We start from the raw sequence: 19,480 nt of genomic DNA on the forward strand, positions 1-19,480 counted from the left end.
GGGAACAAATGGTGACTGATGATCACTGAACCTTGGGCACTCTTCTCTGTGTGCAGAGAGCACTGCTTGCCCACTGATACCGGTATTGGCATGAAGAACAGCAATTCCCCAAACACTTGTGTGAACAAGAACTGGTTCATGGAAACGTTGCTGAATATTAAATAATAAGGGGTTGAAGCAAAGTGCTGTTTGAAAACCTGACCGAATATTTGCCAACACTTTTGAAAGATTCAAGTAGCTCTAAATATTAACCAGGATAGAATGATCAGCCATGCTTAGGGCTTGATCCAAAGCCCGCTGAAATGAATGGAGCGCTAAATAAGCAGTGTCCCTTTTCAGACCGGATAGTATTCAACACATCTACTTCAAATGCAGACTGCATTCTCCTTCATATTTGGTCAGAAACTGACCCAACTACATTGGCATGAATCCAGAGTAATGCCTCTGAAACCAGTGGAGTTACACAGGTGTGTCTGGGATGAGAATCTGGCCCTTTCTGCCATATGCAGTTCTGTAATGTTGCTGTGTGTTGTTAAACAGACATCATTTTCCACCCCAGAGATGGAATATTTGAATAGGTGAGTACTGAGTTAAGTGACTCCTGTCTAGATTGTGTGGGAGGTGGTGGAATCTCCATCCTTAGAGGTTGTTAAGGTGCAGCTTGACAAAGCCCTGGCTGGGATGATTTAGTTAGGGTTGGTCCTGCTTTGAGCCGGGGGTTGGATTAGATGACCTCCTGAGGTCCCTCCCTTCCTAATCATCTATGATTCTATGATTGTTTGTGAAGCACTTTGAGATCTTTCAGGAAGAGAAGCATAACATGAATGCAGGATTTTAATATTGTTATTAGGAAAAACTATCACTATCTCTAGATTTATACTGTACTCAGCACCATAGCACCTGAGCAACTTAGAAAAAAGGATAAATTTCACCCATTGCAGGACTGTGGATTGGTTTTCTCCCTTCTTACTCCAGTGCAGTCAAGCTAGGATAGTCAAGATGTAAATATTCTTGTGAGACAGGCAGTTTTTATTGTTCCTTTTTACAGATGAGGAAAAGGAGTCACAAAGCAACTGACCCATGACTTGCCCACACTGATTGAGTGGGAAAGCCATGGCTAGAAATCAGGAGGAAGCCTGATTCCCATTTCATGCTCTAACCACTACATCACTGTCTTCAAAGCAAGCATAGACTACAAGATCCTAAGGATGCTCCAATACAGGAATGCCAGACCAAATAACCCAAGAGCTTGCTTCCATCTCTAATGTCTAAGAATCCATCTGATCACCCAGAGATCAGAACAAGAGACGACTCTCAAGCAGGCTTTGCGAAACCAGACTTTCCTTGGTAGCAATCCCTTTTGTCAGCTTTAACTTGAAACACTCTTTCCCGGGCTACTTGAGATTTACATGAAAGCAGTTGGTGGAGAGTTTTTTTCATTCAAGCTGTGCTCATACTTTAAGTGTGTCCAATGAGGGTTTAATTTGTATTTTACAAGACACCATTTGTAAGTTAATTACGCATCAGCTGATCATGAACAAACATGGTTCCTCCCGCCCCAACGTTTTAACAAGTGCACCATAGATGCAGATCTATTCCGCAGCAGTTCAAACCTTGAGAAATATGTTCTTCATAGTCAATTTAGTTTGCATGCTGCATAGTAACTACTGCAACTAAGTGCAGCTTTATAGATGTAATAAGGCACTATTGTTTGCTAAAGAAATAAGGAAGGATTATCAAAATCACATGTTCGGAGATTTAACTGCTATGGGGTTCTATCCAGCCACTTATGCAGCAAATAATCTGCTATGAATAATGTATGAGGACGCAGTCCAACTTCCACTGATGTCACAGGCACTTTGGTGATCAGGATTTGGGCCTAGATGAATTTCATGGGTTTGCTTCTCCACTGTGCATCTTGTGTGGCCATTTGCACCAGTGCAATGTGGGCACGAGAAGTTATGTAATCAGAATTTGCAATATTTCATCCAGCTCCACTGTGGAGCATTGTGCCTACCCCAGCACAGCTCTCTGAGGCAGGTGGTCGACGACCACCAGATTATATCTTTGCCTTGTTTCAGTCCCTTTTCCCATGGTCCTTGCAAATACCACAGTGAAGAGTCACCAGTCTCCAAATGAGTCACTGCTGTGTTCACTCATGTTCTGGGGCTTCCAACAAGGGGCACCATCACTTTTGCACGCTAAGGGAGGTGATGTGCATGGGTTTATTCTTGTCACGTTTAGTCAATAATTGTGTGGTTTTCTCTGTGCTTGAGTGGTTGAGTTTTGTGCTTTGCTTTGCAGGGAATGAAGTGTTGTATCTCAAGGATCCAGAGATAGGAGAGATCACAGTCAGAGTCTGCTGGAAGGACATAATCTCCATTGCCCAGGAAGTTCTCACCATCTCTTGCTCCCCGCCTAAGTAGAAAAATATCGCTCCCCTCCCATCCATGCTGACTCTCACAGACAGGTCACAGACTCCCCCCAGGCTTAAATTTGTTCACCCACATTTTTTGCTGAACTCTTATTTTTACTGAGTTGCGTTATTTCTTTAGCTTTAAACACTGTGAAAGGAAGGCTCTAGGAGTCCTTGAAACCAGCTAACACTACAATCTATAGCGATAAAAGCATCACAAAACAAATGAGCTGTAAATCCCTCCAGCCATCATCAGGAAAAATTCATTAAAAAGCAGAACTTCCTGGTCCCTCAGGTCTCCAAAAGAAAGCATCACTCCCTCCCCAATTGCCAGAGCCACCCCCAATGCCTGTTCTCATGAACACTGTTGAAGTTGATGATAGTTTTGCAAATGATTCACAATGAGATCAAAGAGCTAAGGCTGAGACTTGCAAAACTGTTGCCGAGGGGATTTGGGCACCCAAATGCCATGAAGATGAATGGGAATCTAACTGGGCATCCAAATCCTCTAGGCGGCTTTGAAAACAGCAGTATTGTTTTTGACAGCTCATTTGGCCAGGTGTGTTCCTAGCCACCACCCAAGACTGTCAGCGCACGGCCTCTGTAAGTGTCTGTGGCAGAGCTGCATCCTTCAATAGTGAATCAGGAAGTTTTTATACTTGCTCCCTCAAAGACAGTTGGAGGCTGGGATTTCTGAGGTGAGTTGGGTGCCCAAATCCTATTGAGAGATGAGAGGAGCTAGGTGTACGGTTTCCCTGGCCTACCTGTGTGGTTAGCTCTGTTTGTGACTCAGCTTTGTCAACATCACCTGAACTCCTGACAATAGCTTCACCTTTCCTACTATCTCCTCCAGGCCTGTCCTAGGGTGGCCTCTGGATGCATCCCCTGTGGCGAGTGTGGCCAGTCCTCCCTCCTTGATGAGAGGGGTCTTGGATTCCCACTTCTGGGGCGAATGTTACAGGGTGATCCTGACACGGGTGCCCTCCTGCAGCTGACCTTGGCAGCACAGATGTGACCTGCCTCAGTTTCCCCCTCTAGCCACCCATGCAAAGGTATGTTGTCAACAGCAAATTAACCCTTTTATCCATACAAAAAGCCACAGCTCAGAGATCCCTCATAGTAAAAACATTCTCCCAAACCCCCAGCGTAGAACAAGGTGACAAGGCAGCCCCAGGTCACCCCCCGAGAGTCATGAAGCATATGGTCCCAGTTCCTTTAGCCCCACTCCCCAGACCATCTGCCTGAGAATTCCCAGGAACCTCTTCCTATAGCCCAAGGTCAGGTCTCCTGTAAGAGGGCTCCCCACAATGTTTTGCTGGCCAGAGATTCCTAATCTCAGTCTCACCCCTGTTCCTAGGGATTTCTCTTCAGAGTCAATCCCTTGCTTCCGGGCCCAGTTTATGCTGGCCCCACTCATTCTTCCCTGCATTCCTAGGGGCCTCTGCACAAGCTTCCCTGCAACTCAGCAGGGTTCCTGAGCTTTAACCAGTCCCCCCAACAGCTTTCCACCAAACTCACCACCTCGTTGTTACTGCTCACCTTCAGTTTTCCAACAGCTACTTCCCTTGGCGGCTCTCTGCTGCTCCTTCTGTCTTCCACCTGTTCCCAGGTACCCCTTCCTGTCTTCTAAGCCCAGCTGGCAGACAGCTGACCAGTCACATTGTGACAAGGCCCTTCTCTTCCTTCAAGCCTCTCTCTTCTAACCTTTCCTTCCCAACCTACCTCCAACTCCCAGGTCAGACCCCTCCAACTCCAAGTTCTTTGACTTCCTCTTCTTGATTGGCCTCTCCTTCATCCTCATCCTCACTTGGGGCTTCATTGTCTTTGATGATGTGCCCCTTATCCCTTTCCCTCCACCCTTTCGCCCCTAGGAACCCACACACTGGTTCCTTAGAAGTCAATGGGAGTCCATCTGATTGGGATTTGGGGCAGACTCTTATTCAGTCTGCCAGGCCCACCCCTGGCCGTTCCCGTGGGGAGTTCACAATCAACCATTCTCCCTCTATTGTCTCAACCTGCCCATGATCTCACCTGCACAGATGGCTCGCTGGTGATGCTCAAACACTCTCTGGATCAGAAAATGACCCTGTGGGGTGTCTTGCCCTGCTGCCAGGCTGTATTTCATTGCACCAGTTAGTCAGTGCATCCAGGGGCTTTGAGTGCAGGTCAGACCTAATCAACAGCTTGTCCCAGAGAAGGGACATACCAGACAACACAGTAAACCAATAGCTCATTTCTGCTGGACATGGACACTGCAGACCCTCCCCCATGTTCGGGAGTGAGCCCCGGGACAATGCTGGGTGTGAGGCCCCTCATTCCCCCCCACCCCTTCCCCGTGCTATCAGGGTCTGTCCTAGGAAGGGATTTGGTAATCTCATGCACATCCCATGGGGGATTGTAGGGAAGCCTCAGTATTAAATCAATCAGCTCAGCAATCCCCTGGACTCCAGGCCCCGCAGCCACCCCTTGCACAGAAATGCACCTGAATTGTAGTAATAATGATTCCTAAAGACACCAACTAACCCCTTCGCTAAAGGAGATTGAAGGGTGATGGGGTTTCATTGAAGTCCAGCTAACACCCACAAGGTGACCCATCTGGAAATGAGCAGGGAAGGGTTCTGCTGGTGCCCCACTGCCATACACTCCTTCCTAATTCATCATCACCTCACCTGATTTACACTGCCCACCCAACCCTAACCGTGCCCCCTACCTCCCACCGAAACCTCCCCCGCTCAGGTCCTGAGCCAAACCAGCTCCGCCAGACTCGAGAGCGGGGTGCCAGGGGTTTCTAGGCCCAGCTGTTTTGGAAGCAAGATGAGCCAAGAAAAGGGAGAGGGCCATTTTCAGAATGCAGCCATGGGCATGATTCTCTGCTGCCATCGGTCGGGCCTGTGCCAAGTGATGGAATGCGCTACCACTGCTCACTAACATTTCAGTAGGGACTAGCGGTCCCAGCCGAGGTTGGGATTCCATTGTGCTAGGTGCTGCATAGACACCATAGGAGACAGTCCTGGCCATGAGGAGCTTACAGTCTACAAACCCACAAAGACATACAGAGGGAAGTGATTTGCCACAGTTACTCAGCAGGTCAGTGGCAGAGCTAGAAATAAAAAGACCCCAGGCATCCTGACTGTGTCGCCGGCATGCTGTGTGCTAGGCCATGCTGACTGGAGAGTGTTTTACATCTACTTTACACAGGTGAAAGTGACTCTTCCAGGTGAAAGGTAGTAGAAAAAAAATCAGCCCCCAATTCTTTACCATTCTTTTTCTGATTTTTTACCAGCTCCACAGAAAAGCTGTCCCTTGGGGTGACATGAAGTGTGTGAAATTTCAGAGTGATTCTTTATTCTTTTGTACAGGGATTGAGAGGTTTGTCCATTGTTAAATAACTCTTTAAATATGAGCCAATAATCAACACACACAGGTGAGATAGATAGTCCTTTCAGTCTGTACAAGATATTGCAAAGCTTGTTTGCATTTTTTCAGCCTGTCTGCCTTCAGCTAGCTTTTGATTAATAACATTGTTCACACTGGATGATTGATGAGAGCAGTCCTAAATTCACACCCAAAGCAGGCCTTTCAAATCACCTTTTCATTTTTAAGGAACAAACTAAGTTTTCTGCCTGGATGTGATTTATCATTTGAAGGTTGAACCAGAGATGAATAAAACCACTGCTCCCACCACTGATAAAATAGTGCCAAGTTGATGGATGCAGGGAGTGTTATTATTAATTTGCATTTCCATAGCACCTATGAGTCCTACTCATGGATCAGGTTCCCATTGGGCTACGTAGTTAACTATTACAGCACGGTGTTCATAGGAAACCAAGGTGTATCCAATAGTCACACTTGGTTGCCTGCATAAGGGCCTCCATTTCCACCTGCATGTAATCATCCCCACCACAGGGCATCAGAGAGACTGAACCTGTAAGCTATGGCACCAAAAGCACAGACCACTACTATTTCAGCTAAAGGAAGAGCTCCATCAGCCAGTAGCAGTGGTAGTCTCTTATCTTCCATGTGGACCAGGCACTGGAAGAGGACCTTATAGCCAAGGTGCTATAAGTAGTGATGTAACTGAAATACATTGGCATTTTGTTCCCTGTGTACTGTACCTTTACGTTAAATTAGTGTCTGCTGCTTGCAGACCTGTTTTCCGGCTCAGATGCAGAAAGTCACAGAGAGAGTCTCACACACTATGCTTTCACAGGGACACTCTTGTTCTTTGTCTAGTTGTTGATTTCCTTACTTTGAAACACGGGTCATCTAGACTGAAAGTATATGGTTTGCTCTTTGCATAGGGGAAAACATCAGAGAGAGATCAGGCAACCAGGAAGAACTCAGAGTTGTGGGGCATGGGGGAAGAGAATCAACGAAGAGGTTCCTTGGTTAAAAAGCAGAAGCACAGAGAAGGTAAAAGAGCAGATGTAGAGGTTTCTATTAAAACCAGAAGGAAGAAGAATTTGGATCACATGTTCGGAGGTTTGGATGGTGTATTTCTGGCAGTGCTACTGAAGACAGTACCTATTTTCTAGCATTGATGTGAAAAGCAGCTTGCATATGCTGGAGTCGGGAGATCTGGAAACTGTACAGTGCCAAAGCCTTCACTCTCCTTAGGCCAGGACAAGTTGTTCTGTCTCACTGCCTTTCCTCACCTGTAAGAAGGAGCTACTGCAGAGCATGACTGCTACACACCCGGGTAGATTTGCAATGGCACAAGCTATTGGAAGTCAGTGAGTTAAGCACTTGTGCCCTTAAAACCTATCCTGCAGTCTCGCTGATCAAGTTTTTCCAAAGCCACTTGAGCTCTAGGATGCTGCAGTTTTGTGAGTCCCAGCCTGAGATGTCATGAAGGTGGAGCATTCTCAGCAAATTCTGAAAAAATCCAACAATATTAGGCATCTGTACCTCACTTTTGAAAATCTTGGCTTCTGGTCACAGGGGAGGAGGAGCGGGGAATCCAACTCAGATCTGCCACGTTAGCAACATGTGCACACACTGTAAGACGACCACGGGGCCAGCTGTGACTCTGATACACAGACATCCCACGAGGGGGATGAGCCCAAATGGCTCATCGGGATGGAAGTCCTGGCTACAATGATTACTCAGTGCACAAAAAGTTCTGCCTGTCAGAGGCTGCAGCTGTGTAAATCAGCCCAGCGAAAGCAGTTTCCCTGATGGAGCACTGCAGATGTGGATAATTTCCCAGAGCCAGTCATGCCTAAATACTCCTTATGCACACTGAGTACACAGCGCCTGCACCAGAGACTCTGCGCATTCCTGGATCCCAATTTAGAAAAGGATTAAAAACTTGCATTAATCCTCAAAAAAACATCAACCCCACAAAGCCCTAAACTCCCTCATGCATCTCCTGGCTTCTGACTCACATTTCCTTGCTTAAGGGAAGAATAGAGTTTTGGGGGAGAAGTGGATCACTCTCATATGTCAATGTTATAGATGTACATAGTGATCAGCTCTGTGGCTCACAGGCCAGATCCTCAATTGGTGTAAATCAGCACTGACCCCAAAGGAGCATGCTCCTTTATGCTACCTGAACATCTGGCCCCTTGTCTACACTGCATGGGCATCTACCCAAGTTCCCTCCCAGCATTCGCTTGTAAAATTGTATGGGATGGGAACAGCATTGTAAAATATGGGATGGGAACAATCTCCTTTGATTGTTTTGAAAGCCTGTCCAGGAATCTAGAGGGATATTCCCTGAACGTTACTCATGGACTTTAAGACCAGAAGGGACCATCATGATCATCTAATCTGAGCTCCTGCATATTGCAGACCACAGAACCTCACTCACACACAAAGGGGCTGAAATAATTTGTAGAGTGGGGGTGCTGAGAGCCATGGAACCAAACTGTAAACCCTGTATATAATGGAAACCATTTCAAGTCAGGGAGTGTGGAAGCACCCACTGAACTGCTAGTTCCAGCATCTATGCCCACATGCTCCTGTAATAGACCCATAACCTCTGGCTGAGTTACTGAAGTCCTCAAACCATGATTTAAAGAGTCCAAATTACAGAAAATCCACCATTTACACTAGTTTAAACGTGCAAGTGACCCATGTCCCATGCTGCAGAGGAAGGCAAAAACACTCAGGGTCTCTGCCAATCTGATCCAGAGGAAAATTCCTTCCTGATCCCAAATATATGGATCAGTAGATCCTCAGCACATGGGCAAGACCAGGAGAAACCTGGGAAATAATTCACTGTAATAACCTAGAGCCCTCTCCATCTAGTGTCCCATCTCCAGCTGTTAGGGATATTTGTACTAGCAGTTGCAAACGGGACAATGCCATTGTAGGCAATCTCCTCATACCTTACCCTCCATTAATTTATCAACCTCAGACCTGAAACCAGTTAAGTTCTTTGCTCTCAACGCTCCCCTTGGAAGGCTGTTCCAGAACTTCACTCCTCTGAGGGTTAGAAATCATCTAATTTAAAGCCTAAACTTGTTGATGGCAAATTTATATCCATTTGCTCTTGTGCCAGCATTGGCGATTATTGTAAATAACTCTTCTCCTTCCTTGGTATGTATTTATAGAGAACAATCATATCTCCCCTCAGCCACCGTTTGGTTAGGCTATACAAGCCAAAGGTCTTGCTTCTCCTCTGGTAAAGTAGGCTTTCCATTTCTCTGATCATCCTAGTAGCATTCCTCTGCATCTGTTCCAACCTGAATTTATCTTTCTTAAACATGGGAGACCAGAACAGCACACAGCACTCTCAGTGCAGGGTCTGAACATGGATTGCAGCAGAAAGCTGTGTGCGGAGAGCAAATAAATCTGTAGCTTGCATGAATAAAGATGCAGCTCTAGGCCTCCGCATTTCTCTCACTCCAAAGGAGGTGCTGAGGGTGGAAGGAAGCCACATCGCCTACAGAGCACTTTCACAATAAGTCATGCTCTGGCATGAAGGGGCTGCCCAGGAACTGATCAGTAGTTAGCATCTCAAGTGTGAATGAAAGCCCCAGGGCCCTGACATAGCCCCGCCACCACAGCACTGAGAGACTTTCCTCATTACCAACCCAGCATAGAGCTGGGTGCTGTGCCACTGAGATCTCTTTCAGCCTGAGGGAGGGGAGGAGGGAGCATTTGCTGGGTTTGTTCTGTTTTGTTAGATGTGGTGGGCAGCATGACCAGCTTCTTCATGAGAGAGTAAAAAGCTCAGAAGCTCAGAGGAACTTTCTGCCTTAAGAGAGCTAGAAGACGAAACAGTGGTTGGGATACAATGAAATGGAGGAGGTGAAGGTGACACATAGAACTGGAGCTGTGGCTGTTGCAACCATACAGCTGTCTGTAGTTTCGCAGTGATGCCTTTTGTTTTCTATGTCCTGCATCTTTACATTTCTAAGGACTCTGCCAGTGTGCAGACAGCAGCCATTTTGTTCTCTGAGTCGCTGCTGCTTACAAAGGAGATGCAAACACTATGCTCTCCCATGGAGACTTTACTTTGGTTCTAATGGAACTCATGGAAACACTGAGGAGTGGATTAGTCAGGAGGGAGTGGGCAGCAGTAAGAGCTCACCATCTCATTGCTCACAGAATGTCAGGCTGATGTAAAGAGCTGCATGGAGAAAGCCATCTGCTGCGCACAAAGCATGTTATTAGTCCCACAAACTACCTATTCTTGAGTGCTATCTATTGGCACTTATCTATGAACTAACACTTACATAGAGCTCTCCTGTAACAGGTGCAATATATGGAACCACAGAGGGACCAAACAAGACTAATGGAAATGGAACAGGAATGAGCAGCATACAGAGAGAATCAATGACCGATCCTGGTAATGTTTAGGATCAGGGATTTTTATTTGCTGATTTGCTCATACCCTACCATGTCCCGTACTGACTCTGAATAATACATTAAGATCTGATGGCTGTAAGCTGTAAGCAGCAGACTGTCTCACAGGTGAGGTAGTGGCAGCAATATTGAGCAATGATTTGTTACTGTGATCTCATCCCACCTCATAACCCTCGCATGGCTCTAAGTCCCTCTCAACTGATGACTGTGCTCCAGCATGTACTGTACAGCTAGCGGCGCTGGGCAGTGCTGGCTCAGTTGTCTGTCTTAGCCATAGGGCAGCTAAGAAATTCAACATGGCAGCCCCCTTGCTGCACTCCCATTCTCCTTCGGGAGGGAGGGGGGTGGTGTTCTCATCACCCCCGTATATAATTTTCTCTGGGGGACGTGGCTTGAGGCAGGTGAAACAATGGAAGAGGCCCTCTGAATATTAGAAGAGGGAGTCATTCCCCAAGCCTCCTGGTGATATCTTCATTATTCAAGCTGTACACAACCAGGTCCCCATCTGGCTAGCTTGCACGCTGCCATCTGCAGTACACACTTCCCAGGGGCAATCACTGCTACACCTTATGGCTTAGATTTAGACACAGCCCACGTGTTTTCATCAAAACTTAACCCCCCCACACACACAATGCTGGTGCAACCAAAAAGAACCCTTTTGCAGAACATTTTTTTTTTAGTTGAAATTGTTTGTTTTTTTCAGAAACTGAAAGTTTTCCAGATTCTGGTAAAAAATTTCAACTTCAATTTTTTTTTTTAAACCAAAGAACATCTGGTTGTGGTTTCAAAGAAATTTTCTACTTCCAAATCACCCTCCCTTTCCCCTCCAGCCCAAGTTTTACTGATAACTATTTTCAAAACCTGAACATTTTTCAGTTTGCTTCTTTACTGAAAACACGAAACGATTTTATGAAAAGTTTTTGGGGAAAAAGGACCATTTAAAAAAATTTCTAATTAAAACATTTGGCATTTTCCAATCACTGAAGTGAGCTTTTACACCCGTTAGGGCAGGGATCATCTTTCTGTTGTGTGTTTTTGCAGGGCCTAGTGCAGTGGGGTCCTGGTTCTTGTTGGGGGCCTGAAAGTGGTACCACCATTAAAATATAAACATTAATTATCGCTGCTCAGTCTGAGCTCTCCTGATCTCATACATGGCAACCTACAAGTGCACGCACCCATGTTTCACACCAGGGTTCCATTACCATAGCAACTATCCCCAGGGTGTATATTCCCATCTCCCTGTGACATACACTGCTCTCTTTAACACAGCCTAACATCTCATCATGATACACTGTCATCCCAGCAGTGTCAAGGCAGGTCACTAGTAGGAAGGGGGCCTGAACATGAGAGCTATCCCCTACTTTCCTGCCGGGCTGGGGGAAGCTGTCACATAAAGATGCCAGTTTGTGCATCAGAAATCGGGACGACAACAGTATCCATCACTGTCAAATCATCCTCTGCTACTTGTGGTGCAGGATCATTTATCCAAAGCAGGGATTTGGAGAAGGGGGAACCTGGTGTAACAGGGTTTGTTCACCAACAGGTCTTGTTCAGTCTAGCGCCCTCTTCCATCACTCACTTGCCCTGTGGCCTCTCTCACTCTCCAGGACTTGGGGTGCTCTCTCTTCTTGACTCAGCCCTCCAGCCAGGTCACTATATCATTTCCCCCTTCTGGGATTGCCAAGTCCCACCGGACAATCTGCCCAGGCGCCATCTCAGGCAGTCCTCCATGCCAGTTTCCAGCATGTGCCACTTCCCCTGTGGCTGCTAGGGGAGCCCAGGTTCCATCCCAGGGACCCCCATCAGTGGCAGCCGATGTCTGCACCATCTCAGCCCTCGCTGCTCTTTCCTGGGGCTTCGTCCTTTTCCTCCTTCCATAGGCTCTCTTTCCCACAACTCCTATGGGTAAACCCCTTCTGTGAGGGTCAGGCTCCCTGCTGGATTTCCCCCTACCCACCTCTCTGTGCCCAGAGAGTGACTGCACACATTCTCCCTGCAGCCCCCTTCTGCTCTCAACTTCCTGGCATTATACAAGCCCAGGCTGCTCCTGCCCAGCTGGGCTTCATCATCAGTTAGATCTTAGCAGCCCTGCCTCTACTCCAGATGCAGCCTATAAGGTTAATTGGCCTTTGTCTAAGTCACCTTAACCCCTTCAGGGCTGGTGTGTGTGGGGAGGGAGATGAACAACTCATCGCACTTGGATCCAAACCAGCCTTCTTTTTGGCTTGCAAAGCCAGAATCTGACAGGCAAAGATTTCCAAGTCCCAGCAATCAGCTGTGCACTGCTATGGCTCCTGGCATCTCTCCCCCAGTGGAAGGGAAGGGAAAGGAAATGTGGATTCCACTGTAGCAGTGCCACGTAAGCCATCACACGACTCAGAGACTTGGGGGCATTTCCAGGGGTGGTGGTGTTTGGGGGGGAGAGGGGCTCAGTCAAAAGCCCAAACTCCCTGTTCTCACTCCCTGCAATCTTCCTTGGCCCCTGTAGCATGTAACACTCACCATTTGGATGACGGAGACTGGCCCGATGCTGTTCACATAGATATCCACATCAATGAACGTGGGCTTGACTGGTAAGAAAGTGAAGGACATGGGTGAGCCGGGGGCATACAGGGAGGAACATGGGAGTAAGGGGGGAACAGGCACACACAAACATAGACTCAGTCTCTAAGATCAGAAGGGACCAATATGATCATCTAATCTGACCTCCTGCACAACGCAGGCCACAGAACCTCACCCACCCACTCCTGTAATAGACCCTTGACCTTTGACTGAGTTTATCATGGTTTAAAGACTTTAAGGTACAGTGAATCTACCAGCATTCATCCATCAACATGCCCTGTCAAGCTGAAAGCCCCTGCAGTGAGGGCAGGGAGACCATCAACTCTAGACCTGGAACGTGGGTGCAAAGATCTGGGGGTTCTAGAACAGTAGCTTGAGACTATTTCTGTTACTGGATGGGGATTGCAGGGAAAAACTCATGTTGCTGGTGTTCCCTTTGCTGGCACTGGTGGGCACTGGTGCTGACAGGGCACTGTCATGAGGAAGTTCCCAGCACTGGATTCCCCCCTCCCCCGCAAGCTGGTGCTGACAGGGCCCTGCCGTGAGGAAGCTCCCAGTGCCAGCATGTTCTCCCTCGTCACGCGCTCCGGGGCCTGGAGCACTTTCCTGAAGCCTGGAGCCCCACCAGCAAAGGCTGAGGCAGAGATTTGGAGGGGACACTTACTGCCGATGTCGGGCCTCAGTTTGTTGTCGTAGTTCTTCAGCAGCGAGTTGAGGATGTGTGTGGCGTCCGTCTCCTGTGCCTTGGGGGTCAGGACCCAGGTTTTATTGACACTGAGGTAATCGTAGTCATACTCCTCCATGCTTTCTGTCCTGGAATAAACAGGCAAAGACTGAGCAAGCCACCCCCAGGGTTCCCAAGACTACCCACCAAAATGGCAATCGACAGGTGTAGTGCAGGACCACGCATCAAAGGAATGCACCCACCCATGGGAGTGTCTCTGGTTCTCCAGGTGTTACCTCAGCCTCTTGTCCAGCATTGTTACTGGGAATTAAACATGTCCCGGAGCAATGGGTAGAGAAAAGTGGAGTAGGAAGGGGAGTTGGATCTCCTACCAGTGCCCTTTTTCTTTCAAAAGTCAGCTTGAGGCATTTATAAACTGCGGAAGGAGAGATGGCCCGGAGCTTACCTTGCTGCTAGTGCTGCACCACACATCTGTGCCCCTAAAGTCGGCCTGTGCCTAGCAAAGCACAGTCCTGCCCTCAGTGAGAAGCCGGTGTCATAGTCACAAGGAGAACTGCACCTCAGACCCTGCCTGTCTCGTCCCAGATCTCAGGCCTCACATCATCACCTGGCTCCATGGGGAACCACATGATTCTTCCGCTCTCAGAGCAGGCCCGGGTTGGCAGGCCTGTGATTACCTTAGCAGGGCTGATTTAGGCTCAGCTCCTGCAGTCTGTACCCCGCAACAGCCCTGACAGTGGTTATTACAGTGACCAAACAGCCTTTTCAAAGCCCAGTATTATTTATTTAGAACAAAAGCATTTAAGAGACAACAGCTCTCAAGGGAATAAAATAGATTGCATGTGTGTCTCACTTACAAGGTGTCTAATCACCTTCCATGCAGGGATCCTGCTAGGTCTCAGATTCCCATAGATTCCCCCCATAATCTCCGAGGCCTGGCTGGCATAGTCTTGTCCCTTAACTCACCAACCATTTCTCCCATATGCTTCAGGGAGAGTCCCCTTGAAAAGCTGTTCACTTCCCAGCCTGGCAGAAAAAGCTTGCCTCTTCGTTGGAGACAGGATCCATGAAGCTAACAGCTTGCCCCACCCTCTTTCAAGTGGGTGCTAGGGTGCCTTTATCTAGAGCTACCGGTTTGCTTTCCTCTTTCCTTTCCCCACAGCTCCCTATTTAGTCAGATCAATACAATTAGGCAAGAAGTTCTAACAACCCCCCGTAGTTATAGTGACCTGGTCCTTTATACTATTCATTCCTTTAGTACAGCTCAGTACTGATGGATTACTACAGAGCAATTCCCTGCCCATTGCATGTGCCCCTTTACATTTGCTATGACTTTTAAGAATGGTTCCTAGATGTACGTCAGTCGTCATTCTTCTGGGTGCGGGAGAGAGCTTCTCCCCCCCAGCGGCAGCCCTGCAATGCTGACATGGAAGGGGGCACTGGGAATGCAGACCTCCTTTTAACACGCAATGAGGCAGAGACTAGCAAATGGCTCTAAGGGAAATACTATTCCTTTTAGAAGTTGCAGTTAATGAATGCCTAGTTTTAAAATCCATATAACACTCGTTCCACAACCTGTCTGAAATGCTGCCTTTCCGGTGCATTCAGATGTGGAGGTGTTTCTGTTATCATAGGATCAGACCCATTTAGCTGTCTGCCTGCCTGCCTCTGTATTTTAGCTATTTACACATCAGCTTCCTGGCTGATTGATTAGGGTAAAGGAGTCTTGTGAAACTTTGGTGGGATTCACTTTCCGATCTAAGCATAGGTAGCGATGGGACTAGGTTGTATTTGATGCTGCAGTTTGCCTTGTACACACGCCTAATAGGAAGAATCAAAGGATGGAGATTGTTGCAATAGGAAAGTTGATACGCACCATTGCCAGGTTGTGACAAAAATATTGGGAAGGAGGGCGCGTGTGTGTATTTGGGTTGGGATGGGGTGTGGATCTACCACCACCTTTCCCAGCCCCCTATTTCCAGGTCCCCTCATCCCAAATCCTACCACCTCAGGCCGGGAAGATGTAGTAATTGATGCCCAACTGCTACTGCAGAGACAGAGCAAATAGGAAGACAGAAGACTGTCAGTGCACTGAGCCACACGCACGTCTGCTAATGGAAATGTCACACAGCAAACGTTTAGCAATCAGGAACATCCAGTGGATGTTCCCTGGACCTGAGGATATGTCTTCTCCTGCCCAAGCAATTCTGGCTGGCAACTTGTGACAGGTACAATCCAGCCCCCGTATGTCTCCTGCAGACGCAGGGGCAAGATTCGTCCATGCTCCTCCTGTCAGCTCATTAAAATGTCAAATCACTTACCTCTCAGCATGGCAACGCAGCTGGGAAGCAGGTGAGCACACTAAAGCAGTCACAGCTCAGCCATGAGCTGGGCGGGCACCGTGGCTGTCAGATACCTGGTGAGGAAACCCCCTGGTATGGCACACACTGTAATGATACAGTTGCTCCCTGCCCTGCGCCCGTGACCATGTGGCATGTGTGACAGCAATCAGATGCACTCTTGTTCATGGATGGAGGCAGACACATCCCCTTCCCTGGGCAATGCTTGACATTATTGTACAAGGACGTGGTGTCGGTGATTCCTAATTTCGCTTTTCTCATGCAGACTGTTGCTATGTTGAGGTTGAAGGGCACATGAAAGGGGACAGACCGCGCCTGAACAATCATATCCTCCATTTCAGCTTGTGGGGCCAGATATCCCAAAGAGCTTCAGGCCAGATTTTCAACGGCTCAGCGCCCAATTAACTGAGCCAGCCTCAGTTAGAGAAGCTGAGCCCCTCCAAAAATTCTAGTCCCAGCCGGTATGCAGTGGGATGCAGTCCAGCAAAGAGGTGACTGGGAGTCGGGAGACCTGCATTCTGTTCCTACCATGGCCTTCTCAGTGACCTTGGCTATGCCATTTAACCCCCATGCCTCAGTTTCCCCACCTACAAAAGATGGATGAAGTTACTTCAGCACCTTTATAAAGTATGTTGAGAGCTACTACAAATTCATAGCACCATATATGTGTGTGTGCTCTGTATTGTTTTTGTCATGGGAGGGGCGGGGTGACAGAGCAAGCTTCCGCACACACGGACATCCAGTGGGCCCCAACCTTGAGTCCCATTGTGCAATCAGTGCTGTTGGGATTAGCATTTAGCATCAAATGTGAATGAGGACATTTCTGTGATGAGGATACCTGCTCACTGGGAACCAGACTGATGCTGTAGATGTAGATACATTGTCACTGCTGAGCCAGGCTGGCTTTAAGCTGACAACAGAGAGGTGTGAGACTCAGCAACCCATTTTCAGTCCCCCGAGCCGGCCTGTCCCTGTCTCATGGTTTTGTGCCTAGTACTTCTCGCTTTCAAATCTAAACTACAGGTGCACAGCTGGGCAAAAGTTTTCAGACCAATCGTTTATTCACTGAAACATGCAGTTTTGGGTCATAAATTTGGGTCAAATTCAGCAAATAGTTTTGGCCAAAATTTTTTTTTAAAAAGATCCTCCCCCACCTCAGATCAGAATGTTTCATTTCAGCTTTTCATTTAGGAGCTTCGTAAGAGTCATTTAAACAAGCAAGTGGGCAAAAGGGTAAAAAAAAAACCCAACAAAAAAACCCACCCAAAAATGAAACGAAATAACAAAACCAAAAACAAAAGAATATTCTTTTGCAGGTCGAATGAAGGGGGGGGGGGGGGGGAATTGGACTGTCTACCAAACTTCACTGTCCAGAGGACAAAGAAAGCCAGTCTGCGGGAATGTGGGATAGTTTTGGCGGACTCTCAGAGCACAAGTCCAGAGGGGCTGCGTCTATGCTGCAGTGCAGTAGGGCTTGAACCCTGGCTCCCGGCTTGACTCAGGCTTGGACCCTCCATCCCCATGAGGTCCTGGAACCCTGGGGCCGAGCCCTGGGTTAGAGTGATTTGTGTGTAGATGGAAGGGGGTTAGACCTGAGGCTGAATCTGAACACTTAGCTTACACTGCAGCGTAGAAATACTAGGTGTCCACGGGTGATCATTATCCCACACTTGGATATTTACCTGTGGAGGGATCTAATGGGTGGGGGGAAGGGGCTTCCCATGTATGGGAAGGGTCTTCCCATAGGGCTCAACGGGTAGTGATCAATGGCTCCATGTCTAGCTGGTAGCCGGTCACAAGCGGAGTGCCCCAAGGGTCGGTCCTGGGGCCGGTTTTGTTCAACATCTTCATCAATGATCTGGAGGATGGGGTAGATTGCACCCTCAGCAAGTTTGCAGATGACACTAAGCTAGAGGGAGTGGTAGATACCCTGGAAGGTAGGGATAGGATACAGAAGGACCTAAACAAACTGGAGGATTGGGCCAAAAGAAATCTGATGAGGTTCAACAAGGACAAGTGTAGAGTCCTGCACTTAGGACAGAAGAATCCCATGCACAGCTACAGACTGGGGACCGATGAGCTAGGCAGCAGTTCTGCAGAAAAGGACCTGGGGGTAACAGTGGATAAGAAGCTGGATAGGAGTCAGCAGTGTGCCCTGGTTGCCAAGAAGGCTAATAGCATATTGGGCTGCATTAATAGGAGCAATGCCAGCAGATTGCAGGAAGTGATTATTCCCCTCTATTCGGCATTGGTGAGGCCACATTTAGAGTATTGTGTCCAGAAGTTGGAGAGAGTTCAGTGGAGGGCAACAAAAATGATTAGGGGGCTGGAGCACAAGACTTATGAGGAGAGACTGAAGGAACTAGGCTTGGTTAGTCTGCAGAAGAGAAGAATGAGGGGGGGATTTGATAGCAGCCTTTAACTACCTGAAAGGGGGTTCCAGGGAGGATGGAGCTAGGCTGTTCTCAGTGGTGGCAGATGACAGAACAAGGAGCAACTGTCTCAAGTTGCAGTGGGGGAGGTCTAGGTTGGACATTAGGAAAAAGTTTTTCACTAGGGGGGTGGTGAAGCACTGGAATGGGTTACCTAGGGAGGTGGTGGAATCTCCATCTTTAGAGGTTTTTAAGCTGTGGCTTGACAAAGCCCTGACTGGGATTATTTAGCTGAGGTTAGTCCTGGTTAGTCCTGCTTTGAGCAGGGGTCTGGACTAGATGACCTCCTGAGGTCCCTTCCAACTCTATGATTCTATTCTATGATAATGAAAATATCATGCACCGAATTCTCCAGTGTCTACCACACATAACAGTGCCACCAAGTGTCTGTGCCAGGCAGGGTAAAAGTCTCTGTACATTCAAACATGGGCAGAGAGCAGGAAATAAGCAGTCTGGCTAGTATTAGCCCAACCCATAGGGGACACCTTGAATCAGGGCCCCTGCACAATATTACCCCAGGTATGTGGTGCCCTGTGGTGGTGCACAAAGCTTTTGTTGAATGTGTCCAGATGATCTCTTGGTGGGCTCTGACATGCAGGCAATGGAGGATCCCCCCGAGAAGGGGACCTCACTCAGGGGCAGGTTCTCTGAGGTGGCATCTTAGGTAGGCATCTCTGGAGGAGAGGTCTGCCATCTCAGATACCATGCAGCCTGAGCAGCCCTTCAGGAGAAGCAGAAGCTCCTTAACCACCACCAACACTGATCTCCCCAAAGATGGGCCAACATAACACCCTGGATTCACACAGCTCAGCCCGCTGCATAAGTTCAAGTCCTGATCTGGCTTTGGATGGCCTCGAATCTGCACCATCTCAAAGGGAAATCCGTGACTCAGCCCACTGCACATTCATCACCTTTATTGCCTACAAGCAAAGGTCCAGCTGCAGGAGCCCCCTTGCCTCAGAGGTAAATTTGGTGCCGTACTAAACTAAACAGATCCACAGCTGGTGCGATGTGCCGTCACTGCGTCACCTTCAGTCTCGATTTACACAGCTGGGGGTCTGCCCTAGTAAAGGACAACAAGTTAGAGGCCTTTGCTGGGCGGATGGTCTGGGGAATGCGGAAATAGCTGAACACAAAAGATCCAGCTAGTGCCAGGGGATTCGTTACTGCAGCTTATGCTGGGCGGAGAGGTGGCATGAATCAGTAATAG

General features: G+C 48.1%; 1 protein-coding gene across 8 annotated transcripts in view; it reads right to left on the reverse strand.

Moving 5' to 3' along the window:
- The window catches only part of GABRE (gamma-aminobutyric acid type A receptor subunit epsilon), a 70,234-nt gene that overhangs the window by 34,317 nt on the left and 16,437 nt on the right, over window positions 1-19,480 (reverse strand). For all 8 annotated transcript variants that reach the window (XM_067548442.1, XM_067548437.1, XM_067548439.1 and 5 more), the window contains 2 exons: window positions 13,458-13,606; window positions 12,734-12,801 (listed from right to left, as the gene is read on the reverse strand). In XM_067548442.1, the coding sequence (XP_067404543.1) occupies window positions 12,734-12,801; window positions 13,458-13,606 (217 nt within the window). The remainder of the gene's footprint in view (window positions 1-12,733; window positions 12,802-13,457; window positions 13,607-19,480) is intronic.

The sequence above is a fragment of the Emydura macquarii genome, unplaced genomic scaffold, assembly GCF_026122565.2.
Source record: "Emydura macquarii macquarii isolate MOO-44397 ecotype Brisbane River unplaced genomic scaffold, CSIRO-AGI_Emac_v2 contig_1253, whole genome shotgun sequence".
Lineage (NCBI taxonomy): Eukaryota > Metazoa > Chordata > Testudines > Chelidae > Emydura > Emydura macquarii.